This window comes from Lissotriton vulgaris, chromosome 1_1 (assembly GCF_964263255.1).
Source record: "Lissotriton vulgaris chromosome 1_1, aLisVul1.2, whole genome shotgun sequence".
Taxonomy (NCBI): Eukaryota; Metazoa; Chordata; class Amphibia; order Caudata; family Salamandridae; genus Lissotriton; species Lissotriton vulgaris.
Genome location: NC_141685.1, coordinates 1,588,528,994 through 1,588,544,413, shown reverse-complemented (window position 1 = coordinate 1,588,544,413; position 15,420 = coordinate 1,588,528,994). Strand labels below are relative to the sequence as shown.

The window sequence follows — 15,420 nt, the reverse complement described above, 5'->3', positions numbered from 1 at the left end:
TCACTACTGTGGGCTCCTGATCGGGAAGGGTAAGGGCTCTTCTCTGACCCAATCACAGTCCATCAGCCACAACTACAGTGTTTTGCAGTTCCCTTTGCTAAAAGGACCAGATCGTAGAAATTCCTCTGGGGCTTCCTGTCCAACTAAAGAGACCATTTATGCCTACGGGCATGGTTTACCAACAGGATGCAGGGGCCCATAAGACCCAGCAGTCTCAAAGTCCTTCTCACCAAAATCCAAGATAGAGACTGAAACATCAGAATCATATCCTAAAGCTTGGGACAGTATGTCTTAGGCCTCCTCTGAGACCAAAGGCAGCACTTGCGCCACTGTATCTAATACAGTATGGGAATAATGGCCAAATAAGAATGCAACATTCATGGACCGCATTGCCAGGCTGGTGGAAGAGAAAATCCACTTTCCAAAGGTATCTAGCCTCTTGGATCCCCTATCCAATGCTATTTTTTGGGAACGCACTAGGATTTATTCTGGAGGTTCAGGCAGCTCTCAGGGGTGAGATACTGGGTGAGGAAGGCCTGGCCTCCAGGCACAGGACAATGACAGGAGGAGATAGTTGTGTGCAAAATAGTGCACCTGCAGGGTTGGCACAGGCCCAAGCAGAACACCAGTGAGGTTTTTTACTGAAGGGGAGTAGGGGTTCTGATGGGGACACCCGGGCTGAAGCCCCTCTGTCAAAACGTTGGTCTTGACCTCAACCATAGGCAACTGATGGTCCAGGACCTCAGCTGCCCTCCCCCCATTGCAAAAGAAGCCCCTTCCTCCATAGCCAATGTATCTGGTAAAGTGTCCAGACCACTGGCGTCAGCTAGGTCCTCATACCAGATGCTGTCGGCCATGGACTTTCATAGGGTGTCGAAGTAGCCATTCGAATCCTCTGATTACCTCCCTTTGTGTTCCTTAGAGGGCTATTCAGGAATATAAGGCATCATCTCCAATTCAGGTGTGTGCCTATTCTGCACCAGCGGCAGCGTTGATCGATGCGGGAGCTGGCTCTGTAATGGAGCCTGGAATCATTATGGAATCGGCACCGCAAAGAAATGGGCCACTGGAACGGTCTCTGGAAGATGTCGGGAAGTTGCAGATGGGGCCAATTTGGATCCACCAACATATCCTGAAGATCCAACTGCTATGAAGGGTGGACTTGCCTGGGAGTCCCAGTCGGAGACCCTCCCAATCCAATGGGGCCGAAGGCAGTCAAGAGCAGTACATCTACCCAAAAATTAGGCTTGTGGCCTCAGAAAATTCTCAAAGTTGAGCGGGGGTCCCTCTGGCTCCGGGAAACTCAGAAAAGCATGGAGTTGATCCAGTGTCAGTCATGGGCTCCACAGGGATGACCTGGGAGTGGATCCTTGACTTTTCGCATCATTCCCACACCTTGTCCAATGAATGAGACCAGCGCAGAGATGTCCAAGAGCACTTTGACTGCTTGCACTTCTCCTTGTGAGCTTACGTGAAGTCGAGATCACAATGATGACTACCACAAACAACTCCGAGACCTATCTCAGGACCTCCCTTGAGAACAGGATGTGCAGCAGTGCAGAGTCATGTGGTGAGTGGCCAAGAGATTCATGGCCCCTCACAGATGACCTTAGGATTCATTGTCCTGCAATCCATGCAGGACTCGGAATCCTAGTCCTGTTTCAGGCACCACAGACACACCAATTTAGGGGGGGGGGGGGCAGCACAGACATTTGTCTGTGACAGGCACCACAAGGCTTGAAACTGGTTGGTTTATTGGAAGACATACTCAAGAAACAGTGAAAAAAGACACACTGGTCAAATTTGACAAAGTCAAAAACTTATGGCGCAGAAAAGAAAGAACTAAGGTCAACGGGCTAGGATGGCGCCTAGATAGGTACCACACACAACACTTCTGGCACGAATGATGCCAATGACGTCACACGAAACCAAACAAAGCCATTGACTGGCGATCAAGACGACTGCTAAAAAATGTCTGGATCTAGTGTGACGCCTGGGGGATATTCTAATCTTAATATTAATAATGACTTGTAAAGCGCACGTACTCCGGGTGGTTTCGAGGCACTATGAAAGGCTCTGAAGGCTACCAGTGTACCACACACACCACTTCTGGCACGAATGACACCGATGACGCCACTCGAAACCAAACAAAGCCATCTACTGCCGCTCAAGGGGACTGCTAAAAAATGTCTGGATCTAGTGTGACGTCTGGGGAATATTCTAATGTTAATGTTAATGTTAATAATGACTTGTAAAGCGCATGTACACCGGGTGGCTTTGAGGCGCTATGAAAGGCTTCTTAAGGCTACCAGTGGACAACTTTAATTATAGGCTTGTGCAAATAGCCACGTTTTAAGGGACTTCCTGAATTGCAATAGGTTGGTGCAGGACCGGATCTCCAGCGGGAAGGAGTTCCACAGTCTGGGGGCTAGTGTGGCACATCTGCGGCCTCCTTGTCGTTCCCGATTGAATGCGGGGATAGTGAGGAGTGAAAGGTGAGCAGAGCGTAGGTTCATAGATGGAGTGTGGGAGCCAATGCAGTTTCCTCAGTAGAGGGGTTGCTGGCTGCCATCTAGGTTGACGAAGGATTATTCTGGCTGCCCTATTTTGGCCATCTGGAGCCGTTTGAGCATGCCCAAATACACATAATTAGCATAATCCAGGTGCGACAGAACAGTGGCAACTACCACTTGGATCAAAGCTTCCTGTGTGAGAAAACAGTGTATCTTCTTAATCTTCCGCAGTTGAAAGAAGCATTTAGAGATGACCGAGCCAACCTGAGTTTTCAGTGACAGGTCACTGTTGAGGGCGACTCCTAATGTTTTGGCCGATGGGGATGGGAAGGGTGTAGGACCTAGCTCTGAGGGCCAGTAGTGTTGGCCCCAAAACGTATGGCTGTCCCCAGTAAGAACAAGCTCCGTCTTACCAGGGTTTAGCTTAAGGTGGTTATGGTCCATACATTGTTGAATACGTAGCATGGTGGCCTGAAATTCGGTGACAGAGCTATGTGAGTTCAACAGAGAGTCAACTAATTGCATGTCATCTGCATAATTAAAGACCGTCACATTCCTATCTTTAAGGGACTGAATCAAGGGAACAATGTAGAGATTAAACAGATGGGGAGAGAGAGCGGAGCCCTGAGGGACGCCAGTTAGTTTTACGCGGTGGAGCCAGAAAGTGGTCTTGGGGTAGGGTCTGGGACCGATCCTCCAGGAAAGAGGTGAGCTAACGAGCCGCCGCACCTTGAATGCCAGCTTATTTGACACGGTCGACCAAGATAGAGTGGTTGACCATGTTGAAGGTGGCGGAGAGATACAGTAGCACCAGTGCCTGGGAGGAGCATTTATCCGCGCTGTCACGAAGAGTATGTTATGTTATGTTATGTTATGTTATGTTAGTGCTATTTGTATTGTATCCATATCCAAGACAGCCAGAATAACAGTTTAAGTAGAATGGGCCTGCTGGAACCCTGCCTGATGAGAATTGAGGTTATTAGATTCTTCCAGGAAGACAGACAGGCATTTGGCTACATGGGTCACTAGCACTTTTGCCAGTTAGTTGGACTGAAGTGTGGGGTCAGCTCCAGGTTTCTTCAGTAGGGGGACCACTATAGCTTTTTTGAAGGCTGTAGCGACTTGGCCAGAAAAAAGGGATTCGTTCAGTAGCGTGAGTGCTGGGCGCGGGTAGATTGATAGGCAAGGTAAGGAATCTGTAGCTAGAAATCTCTGTCAGCTGTAAGAAGCAGATTCACATCACCGGAAAGACAACGTTGGTTCAGTTTACCCATCCAGCAGATTTAAGTGATGAATAAAATCAATCAGTGAGGTACAGTACAGAGGCACTGACTATGGGATATTCAATACACCAGTACTACAAGAATGTCTTTTCTCCAGAGCCCCAAATAGCCATAATGCACCTAAAGAAAAGAGATTGCAGTAGCTTAGCAACTCATGAGATCTATACTTGCTCTGTAACAACCTTGTTTAACAGGTTTATGAGACACCCAAGAGCATAAATCAGGGGTAATATTTTATTAACATTACTTCTAAAGTAGCTAATTGACCGATCCATGTAAAATCTACGCACATGTCCTTGATAATATACACTGAGGAAAGGATGACCACTTAACAAACACGTTTAATGATTTGTTAACAAAGTTTCTTTTGTTATTAAGTATTTCTGTTGCTAAAAGTATAAAGATTCCTTTTAATCTTTTGATGTAAAAATCAGAGTAACTATTCAAAATCACGCTAGCATTATAATGCACAGTGTACATATAATCCTATACATTACAGTTTTCTCAGACGGTTTAAAAAGAAAATACTTTAGGACCCTGTGAGAAATTGGGTTATTGGTTCTGGGGGGTGAAACCCTTCTGAAGCAACAACTACAATCCTCATCAGGGTGAACCACAAAAAGTCAATAAATGAACCTGTGCTTAACTTTCTGGTAACTTGGCACAAAAGATGTCCAGCTTAACTTAGAGGCAATGTGTTAAGTATTTATATAGCACTCAAATAATAATAAAGTAAAAAACACAACACAAGAAAAATATCAGACTAATCTAGAAACATAGATTACATTTTAATAAATAAAATGATACCAGAACAAACAAAAATGCAATCAGTAGAACTTGTTATATACAATTTCAAAGTCTTAGGAAAAAACAGCGCTAACTGGGGTTACCTGGTCACAAAGGAATGAGACAAAGTCACAAGTTCATGCTGACAGCAATGGATCGAGTTGGATAAGTTCCAATGGGACCGGCGATCAGGAGATGCAAGGTGCTGCGATCTCCTGAAGTGCGTCTGCTCTGAGGGAACACACAGTTGGACCAGGAGGAGGACACTCTGATGCCCGCAGAGGTATAGGACCTGGAGAGTACCTCTTGGGGATGAGGACTCACTCCGGCAGAGGCCAGCAGCAGGGCACAGGCAGGCCCAGTTGTGTCTGGGCAGCTGGGCGTATTTAGGACATGTCTTTGGAGATTTTTATGTCTCTGTAAGTGATAACAGGAGTCCAGTCAACTAGCCCTTGGAGTCACTCTGGTGGTTCTGAGGTCAGGAACCAGGTCCAGCCTTCCTCCGTCAGGCAGCAGGGCAGTCCTTCATGCTGCAGGGCAGCCGGGAAGTCCTTTCTTCTGAATCTTCCATAAGTCCAGAAGTAATCTGAAGAGTTCGTCTGAGGGTCTAATATTTATACTTGGTACCAAGTGAAAGAAACTTCTAGACTCCACCACCCCCTCCACCACCCAATCTGGTTCTAGAGTTTACTTTGCTTTTGCCCTGGTTCTGGGATGTCTGGAGTCACAAACGGCTAGTGTAAATCTGTGTGTGTGTGTGCTGAGTCAGCTCCTTTAGGGCAGAATGCCTCATTCTGCCAACACCCAGTGCCCCCATTGTGATACTGTCTGGGAGGAATACACCTAGCCATGTGACTCAAGATACACACTACAGGCACCAAATGATTAGGACAAGAAAATGCCAACTTTCTAAAAGTATAAACTAGGGGATTTTTGCCTATACCTCCAATGTTCATTGAAACAATGAATGGTGGTTTACGGATAAACAAAACTTTATTAGTTTACCCTGACAATGATTTATGTCTTTTGATTTTGACTCAGTTATCAAAATATTTTTCTTTTATCGCACACAAACAAAAGATCGCCTTCAACTTCATGTATGGCCATATACAGTTTGAAAAACAGATTGTGAATATAAACAGTGAAAAAACACAACAGTGAAAATGTGAATAAATATACATCAACAATGTGTACGTGATTGTGACATGGACAAATTAATCATGAACATTACGGACAAATTAATTATAAGCAATGAGAAAATCACAATAATCAATAGACAACTTGGGGAAAAAGAGACTTTTCAAAATCAAACCCCAAGAACTGAGATAGAATGAATCAATCCAACTCAGGAAGAAATGCCCATTTCTGCACCAGTAACATTAGCATTAAATGTCTAAGAGGGAGAAATGCCGACGCGTTTCGAATCCCGTTACGTGGTTTACAGGATTCTCATCAGGGCGGTGTGATTCGGGTCCATGGGAACTCGTGTAGTTCTTGCCCGAGGCTGCACTTGCTTATTAGGTTCGTCTATGCCGTGGAAATGAACTTTATTTATCGTGGTCCAGCGGCCAGTGTGCCGTTGCTCGGGACAAATTGTTTCTTTGTTGACCTGGTTACATCTTTGCGTACGATTCTGCCGGCGCGGGAAAATCGTCGCTCCGGTGTTTGAATAATTTCTTTCTGTGTGATTCGTTCAACTGTGCGGTTAGCACCACTCGTCAATCTCACTCCAGCACGGCACACTCTGATTGTAGGTCAGTCTAAAAGTGGCATTTTCAGAATTCTGACTTAAAATCCGACTTTACCAATGAACAAGGTTTTAAATTTGAATTCAAACATGACATTTATACCTCTTCCCAAACAAAAGTTATCGCTTATTAAATGTTATAAGGTAACCCAATGTTATTTAATGCTGGAGATAGGCCTTGCAGTTATAAAAAAAAATCTAAGAGTTTTTCACAACTAGGCAGTGTAAAACTTAAATGTACAAGTTCTGTTTTTTATGATTCCAATCCTTTTTATCCTTTTTACTTAGTTTTATACCTGAATAATAATAGCTGCCACCTACATCCAAAGGCCGGTAGAGAATAGCCAACCATATCAAAATGAAAAACCTAAACAGAGAAGGGCGGGAGGATATAGGAAAAGTTGGGAAGAAAACCTTCGACAGCCGAGAGAGAGAGTCCCACAGTGGGCCTGTTAGACCAGCAACCATGAAGCCTACCCATACAAGTTATTTTACCATTTGTAACGCCCTAGTGAGGTGAAGAACCCGTAAATATTTTGGACATGTTAGTTCAACGAATTTGGTTGCTAAACATTTTAATGTGGAGCCCCAGGTTTTATCAAATTGTGGGAGAGTGTGTGTTGCACTGGGAGTAAGTTTCTCCATACCTACAAGATCCCATATTTTATATAGATAGTCCAGTTGGGTCGGGAATATGTCAGTGCCCCAATGGGATAGAAGGAGTTGTTTAGCTGCACCCAGTGCAAAGTGATGGCTTTCCCACGGCAGGATGTAAGAGGGTAGGTTAGGGCGTTGGATAGCCCCAATAGCATGTAGCTGGCGAATCTAGGAAGGTCTGTCTCATAGATGGTAATTCTCAGACAGGACCGATGTCCAGAATGCCTGAATTTTCAGTCAGTCCCACAGTAAGTGGGTCAAAGTGCCTTCCTGTCCGCAGATTCGTCAACAAAGCAGGTCACTACCCGCCCTCCAGCGAGCCACCACGCAGGGATGTAGTACCAATAATGAGCAATTTTTAGGAGCATCTCTTTTCCTGCCTTGCTACAGGAGGAGGCCCTTGCTCTGTGGACAATGTCTTGCCATGCCTTGGTTGGAGAATTCACTTTTACACTCGGATTCCCATCTAAGTTTGTGTGGAGAAGTGGTGCGGTAAGATGCAATTATATGTCTGAGAGTAGGTGTTTATCTGACTACGAGTGATAAACCATTTCTCAAAATCTGACAGGGGTCGGTTAGCTTGTGGATATATCTGAGGTTGTGTGACCCAATGTCTAAGAGTAAGGTGTTACCAGTAAGCTTCCTGAGGTAAGCCATATCCCATGTGAAGATGTCGAAGAGGTCGCCTAATCGGTTACAGTTGGCTTCTTAACATTTAATGAATCCCTCTCCCTTCAGCGCCGTAGGGAACTCTGGGTAACCAATGAATGGAGTCAGTAGTGAAGTTGGAGTAGAGGCGTCATGCAACTTGTACCCTGTCTCACACTCCCACGTGGCCCTTGTTACTGGATGAACCCGGATTAGTCAGTCTTCCAAGCCCTGCATGTAATGGGCTAAGCGGACTGCTAAGATGCTAGTAAAAATGTTCAGAGACACATTCAATAAGGATATGGGTCAGTATGACATGCATCTCCTTGGATCTTTTCTAGGCTTTGACAAAACCACAATTGTCGTGGTTTGCATGGATGGTGCAAGGCCCCAGTCATGCTAAACGAGTTGTAGACTTGAGCTAATAGAGGGACAAGGGCAACTGCAAATGTTTTATAAAATTCAGATGTAAAGCCATCTTCCCCAGTTGCCTTGCCTAGGGGGAGCCTTTGGATAGCGCGGGTCACCTCATTGGAGCTTATGTCAGCCACTAGCTTAGCTGCCTCTGCTGCCGGGAGTGGGGTGACCAGGCATTGTGCACCATAATCTGCCGCAGCCACATTGTTAAGCGACTCCGCGAAGTAGAGTGTTGTATAGAAACGTATGAATTCTCCTGCTATTTGTTCATCTGATCTCAGCTCCTCCCCTCCCGGCTCCCCCAGCTCCTGTGCTCTGCGCTGAATCATTTGCGCTCGTAGCTTGTAAGCCACAAATTTACCTACGTTGATTTCCCCCTCATAATACTTCTGCATAGTGCGCAGAAGTGCGTATTTTGCCCTTTCCATGTCCAGGGTCTTTATCTGTTTACGTGCAACAGTGAGCTGTCGTCTCGAGTGGGTAGAACCCGTGCATCAGTGGACCCCTTCCAACTTCCTAACCCTGTCTTCCAGTTGTAGACTCCTGTTTCTCCTGTCCCCATTAAGTTTGGTCGCAATGGCAATTAATTGATCTCTAAGTACTACCTTGAGTTGTCCCACAGCAGTGCAATAGTTGTGTGGCTGTCATCATTGATGTTTAGGTAATCTTGTATGGATTTCTGTATTGCTAGTACATTCGGTTCGTGTCTGAGTAAGCTGTGGTTCAGTCTGCTTACCATTTTGTGGAATGGGCTTTGCAGAATTGCCACTGAGATAGTGATGGGTGAGTGATCTGACAGTGTGGCCACCCCAATCTCGGCATTCACTGTAGCCTGGGTCTTGCGTGGGGAGGTCAAGAATGAATCTATTCCAGCGTAGGTCTGGTACACAGGTGAGTGGAAAGTAAATCCTCTTGTGTCAGGGTTTCGCTGGCGCCATGCATCTACCAGTCCCTCCTCGTCCAACCATGCTCATGTGGCACCCTAGAGTGACCCAGATTTCCCAGACCTTTCTATCGACCTATCCATTTGGGGGTCTTTCACTATATTGAAGTCCCCTCCTATTGTTATATCTTTCTTCTTAGACCTCAGGACGTCTCCTATTGCATTCCTAATGAATAATCCTAGAGAATCATTGGGGCCGTTTAGTGATGCAAGTGTGCATGTACGGTTTTCAATTCCCACCTGTAGGGACAGCAGTCTGCCCAGGATTTCTGTTTGTGTTGAGAGAATCCTCGCCTGAAAATGTATAGCTAACTGGAAGGCAACCCCTGCCTTCTTCCCAGCCATTGAATAGAAATACTGGTGATCAAATCACCGAGAACGGTGGTGTTTCCAGTCAGAGAAGGTTAAATGTGTTTCTTGTAGCAGGCATATCTCATAGCCTTTCTACCTAAGGAATGCAAGCAGTGCCAGTCTCTTCGCAGGGGGTATTTAGTCCCCAAACATTGAGACTAATTATGTTAGCGAGTCTCATGGGGATGTGTCAGATGGCTGTGATATGTGTGGCCATGGCCTGTGACTCACTAAGGAAGGATTGTGACTAAGCGAAAAGGCAATCCACATGGAGAGCAGGGGAAGCCGTTGGTGTGATCGTGGACATGACCATGAGCTCCCTTGTGTAAAGTAGTGGGCTATGAGGGTGAGTGAATCCGCTAATACTATGGTCATTTCTAACCTCCGCCGGTGAGGAATTACAGTCAATAGGATATCAACTAACTTGGTTATTAAAGCCTGCATAAACAGTCTTCCCAAATGGATAAAGAGGGAGGGTAGGGAAAGCCCAGAAAGAGCAACATCAACAAAATAAACTAGTATATGTAAAGAGCCCCATAAATGGGGAGAGATGTCAGCACTCTGGAAGGGTCTGTCTACCCAGTGATCAGCCATTCTGCAGTTCAGAAACAGAAACAGGATGGAGGGTAGGGCTCCGCCAGACAAAGCACCATAGAAAAAGTCTCCCGCCCCCCACCTCAGCGGGGCAAGGCACACTGCTGCATCTCCGCTCTGATGATCAGTTATGAGTCAGTAGATTTTGGGATTCTTCATACTCTTGGAGCCGGCGCAAGAGCGCTTCTCTCTCCCTGCAGTGTTCAGCATCCATGGGGGATGGGTTCTTTCCAACCCGGCACTGGCACCTTGTCTTGTTCAAGTTGCAGGGTGTAGGGCCGTCATGGTTCTTGTCTGAGTCACCTTCTAGTGCAAGGCCCAATATCAGATGTGCTTCCTACAGTGTGCGGATCATATGGGATTCTTTGTTCCAGATAAAAATTAGTTGGAAAGGATTCCCCCATCTGTATTGAACTCCTTGTTCCCTCAAAAAAGTTGTAGCCGGTCTCAGAGTTTTCCGTCTCTGGAGAGTGAAGGGGGGAGGTCTTGGTATACCCCAATCTGCATGTCCTCAAAGGATATGACCGATTTGCTGTGGGTTACCGACATTATTATTTCCTTCTGTGCATATGAATGGAGACAGGTGAAGATGTCCTATGGTCTGCGGAGGCCCACAACCGGCCTCCCCGCTCTATGAGAGCGGTCCAGGAATATGTCCTTGCCCCCAACTATGGGGTCACATGGCGGAAGATGCGCACCACCAGATCGTCCAGCTTTCCTGCATCTGCTTGCGAAGGGACCCCATTGATGCGGATGTTTGATCTTCTGGATCGGTTTTCCAAGTGCTCCAGTCAGTAGTACTGCTCCTCGTTTTTCTCTAAGGGCCAACAGTTCCTGTTCAGGGTCATGAAGCTCCTCATCGTGGCGGACTCCAGTCCATTTGGGGAAGTCCACTATGTCCACCAGCATGGGCAGGACGGTTTTAATATTCTCGATGTGGTGTGGGTGGCCACTGTTTGTCGCAGGGCCGCGAAGTCTTCCCTTAATGAACTGAACAGCTGTTCTACGAAGGAATGTGTGACTGGTTCCTCTTTTCCGGCATCTGCTGCCACCTGAAGGGGCATTCCAGCCGAATCCGGCAAGGCGGGTACTCAGAGCATGGCTCATTTCTTTTTGTGTGGGTTTTATTCAGGCAGTATTTTATGGAAGGATCTTTCTTTGAGTGGGCCATCGCCATCTTTTACCCAGCCAGTGACCGGGCTCCACAGAAGTGCAGGTCGCTGTTCACTACTGTCCAGATCGCCGGCACTTTTCAATTAGGTATCTCTATGGTTCTTGGGTCGCCAGTGACTCCCTCCTCCAGCACCAACTCATCAATGATCCACCTAGTGGGGCCCGCTGGCCTGCAAAGGGCAGGAACAGGGTATACTATTAAGGTTTGGCCAGGACATAATCCTCCGTCCGATCTGGTGTCTGCTCCTCCGGACCTGTAGCGACCCCGATCAGCATCACCTCCGTCTCCCTGGGCTTTCGCCATAAGCGCCAGCTCTCACTCCATGGGCCCCTGCGTCTAGCCACTGTGTTGTGTGGCTGTGATCAGGGACCGTCCTACAAAGGGGCTACTCCCGGTGCTGCTTCTAGGGTGCCACCTCCTGACAATCAACAGGGTCTCCACTTGGACCTGTGTGATGTGTGGGGGTGTGTCTCAGGGTGCCAATTGGGACCTGGTTTCTTCAATACTGGAACCAGTCTGTAGGTCTATACAGCACTTTTAGCGATGCTGCACCTCATGGTGTCCTCTTATGCCTCTCAGGGCCCGGTTTGCCTTGCCTCGCACCCCCAGTGTCCCGGGTTGCTTAACTGTAAGCTGTCTAGGGCTCTCTCTGCCTCTCCTGCCCCTCCCTGTGTCTCATTCCCCACCGTTTCCTTCACTAGTAAGGCAGCTGTTCCACCAGCTGTTCTTTGCACTTGTTGTGGGGCTTATGTGCCAGTACTAATGTTGTGCAGCCCTCTGGATCAGTTCTTCCCCTTCCGGCCCCATTGGGGCCTGCCTGCAGCCGAAGTGCGGGACTTCCGTTGCGGCTGGAGTGGGCCGCCTGCAGCTGCGTGCCACAGCCCTGCCCAATGACTGCTCCCAAGGCTGCATCAAGCAGTGGGTCACCTCGGGGCAGATGGTGGTGTCTGCCCCATTGTCAGCAGGCTTCCCGGTGGTCTCATTCACACCAGGTTTCCTCTGATCTTCGACGGCAGGGATGAGGGAGGAGGACGTTCAGGCGGTGGGATGCAGCTATGCCCACCAGCCGCAGGCTCAGCCGCACCACTCATGAGGCCGCAACAAACAGCGGGTCGCCCTAGGCGGTGAAGGTCAACTGACCTGCCACCCGTGGACAACCCAGAAGTCTTGCTCACTCCAGGGGTCTTCAAGACTTTTTTGGCAGGCGAGAAGGGAGCAGGCCGCTCAAGCTGCGGGCCACAGCTCGCCCACTGGTTGTGAATGCGGCGGCACTGCTCTGAAGGCAACAGCAAACAGCGGATCGCCTCAGGGCGATCAACAGTAACTGGCTTGCTGTCCGTGTGCGTCCAGACGGTCTCGCCCAAACCAGGGGTCCTCCGAGCATTGGTGGCGGGCGAGAAGGGCTTGTTATTGCAGGTAAGTTGCTTCGCCAGGCAGAGCTTCTCAGAAGAGCTGCTACGCAGTCGCCATCTTGGTCATGCCCAAGTCCTGTTTTTTAAATACACTGCACCCTGGGCTGTCCAGAGTTTACCCTAGGGGGGTCTTAGGTGTATTGTTATGTTATGTTATGTTAAAATCATTTGTAGAGCGCGCTTACACCAGGCAGTTGCATGGCGCTGGGAACGGAGGGCAGCATAAGTGTGATGGGCCGGACCGTACTCATATGCCTAAGAGAACAGGAGAATCTTAAGAAGAGCTCTGAAGTGGGTATAGGAAGTTGCTGATCTGAGTTACAAGGGCAGGGAGTTCCAGAATTGAGGAGGAAGTAGAGAAAATCTGAGACCACCGTGTTTTTTCCGTTTGAAAGTGGGGATGGTGAGCAGGGAGAAGTGAGAGGAGCGAAGTTCATGAGAGGGGAGATAGCAATGAATCAGGGAGGAGATGAAAGCCGGGCCAAGACCAGCCAGGGATTCAAAGATGGTACAGCCCAATTTAAATGCACAGCGTTTGGCCACTGGGAGCCAGTGAAGGCTCTTCATCAGAGGACGGACATGTTGGTGTCTGGGTTGATGAAAGATGAGCCTAGCTGCTTGGTTTTGGACCAATTGCAGGCAATGGAGCTGATAGGCTGGGATGCCAACATAAAGTGAGTTGGCATAGTCAAGGCGGGAGATGACCAGGGCTAGAAGGACAAGAGTTAAGGCCTCGGTGGATAAGAATCTAGACATTTTTCGGATTCTTCGAAGATGAAAGAAGCAGGATGATACCACTGCGCCAATCTGAGGTTTCATAGTTGGATCTTTGCTGATTATGACCCCTAGGCTTTTAACGGATTCAGCTGGGCGGCGAGAATTGCCTAGGAGAGGAGGCCAAAAATTAGGGTTTCAAGGATTGGAAGCGTGTCCGGTCAGGATCAACTCGGTCTTGTCGGGGTTGAGCTTTAGTTGATGGGCATACATCCAATCGCTAATAAGGCTCATGGTGGACTGAGAGTTAGCGACTGAGGTGGAAGAAGAGTCAATTTCAAACACCAGCTGGATGTCGTCAGCATAGTTGAAGGCGGCAACTTTACTATTACGTAAAGACCGGATCAGGAGAGACATGTACAGGTTAAAAAGAAGGGGAAAAAGAGAGGATCCTTGGGGGACCCCTCAGGTCAGCCTGACTTTCTCCGCTGAGAAGTTGGTGAGACGGACTGCCTGATGTCGATTGCTAAGGAAGGAGGAGATCCATTTCAGAACCGACCCCTGGATACCAGCGTCACTGACACGGTCAATCAGGATGTCATGATCGACCGTGTCAAAAGCGTCCGACAGGTCCAGGAGGACTTAGGCCTGGCAGATGTTTTGGTCTGGCCCCCCTCCTAAGCTCGTCCATGACTGTAAGAATGACTAACTCAGTAGAGTGTGCTGGTCTAAATCCTGCTTGCTGAGGATCAAGGAACTGTGAGTGTTCGATGAAGGAGCTGAGGCAATTAGTGACATGGGCTTCAAGGAGCTTACTGAGGTAAGGGAGTAATGAGATAGGGCGAAAATTACACAGCAGCAAAGGGTCGGCATTGGGTTTCTTCAAGATGGGAATGATTTCAGCAATCTTGAAGGTGTCGGGGACCATGCCTTGTCTAAGAGAGTTGTTGAGGAGCGCAAGTGGGGTGTCGAGGCAGGTGGAAAAGGCTTCTCGTAAAATGTGTGGGGGGCAGCATTCCGTGGGGGAGCCTGAGCCAACCTTTTTCAGTAGGTCAAGAAACTCATCTCTTGAGATCAGGGGTATCTGATCCAACACCTGGGGAAGGTTTAGGTCTAGCAAAAGGTTTATTTTGCTAGGCTGAAATGGCAGTTTATAACAGCACTATAGGCAGCAATGGCAGGCCTAAGAACAGTTTTAAAGGGCTACTGTAGTGAGTGTCACAATGAGTGCTGCAGGTCCATTAGTAGCATTTAACGTACCGGCCCAGAGTACAAGTAGTACCACTTTACTATAAACCTCCTGGTAAATGTAATGTTCCAAACAGGTGTAAGACAATTTTACAATGTTTTAGAAAGAGTACACAGGCAGTATAACACTAGTTTGCAGTGGTAAAGTGCACAGAGTCCTAAAGCCAACAAAAATGGAATTCAGCAAACCAGGATACGGGAAGGCAAAAGGTTTGGGAGTGACCCTGCACACAAGGCCAGGTCCAACAGATCCCCAAAGAAGCAGGTAGAAGGAAGAGGATACGCTGATTCATGCAAGTTTTACATGTGAAGCCCTTCCACTGCTAATGCTGCATATTTGATGCTGGTTCTTTTCTTTAACTATATTAATGTGATAAGAAACAACAGGCTATTCCCAGCATTAAAAACACAAACGTACCTGTGCCATGTAATAGACGGTGCAAGCAGTCATGTGCAGCACACTGTCTACACACGCAGATTGTTTCCTTTGCCAGGTGCTGCTAGGAATTTCTTGTAGTACAACCAAGGATTTAATTAGAATCTGTAAATATCAAATAAAAGTACACATATGTGAATATAATTATTTTGAGAATAGTTGAGAGCTATCGTTTCAATAAAACCTAGCAAAGAGTTTGCCCACTAACATAGCAAGTGCAACAGTTTCATTAGATTGAAATTTTTAAAATTTCATTGGATTTACAAACCGCTTACACCAAAGCACCAAATAAGGTAATGCAGTAAGAATATGGGCGTGCAGATAGGAACATCATACAATCAGTAAACAGACGACCAAAGAAGCAAACGGAGAACATAGTATGAGCATACATAAAGCACAATAGTGTTTTAATGATTAGGGACTAGAAGTAAGAAATAGAGAAAGTTGGACTGAGCACAAAGAGGGCAAGGAACTATAAGCCAGGTAGCAGGACACAT

The 15,420-nt window shown here is 47.3% G+C and overlaps 1 protein-coding gene across 1 annotated transcript in view; it reads right to left on the bottom strand.

The window, feature by feature from the left end:
• CFAP54 (cilia and flagella associated protein 54) overlaps positions 1-15,420 on the bottom strand; it is a 2,285,874-nt gene that overhangs the window by 1,523,346 nt on the left and 747,108 nt on the right. The window contains exon 27 of the mRNA XM_086918163.1: positions 14,906-15,028. Within this exon, the coding sequence (XP_086774289.1) occupies positions 14,906-15,028 (123 nt within the window). The remainder of the gene's footprint in view (positions 1-14,905; positions 15,029-15,420) is intronic.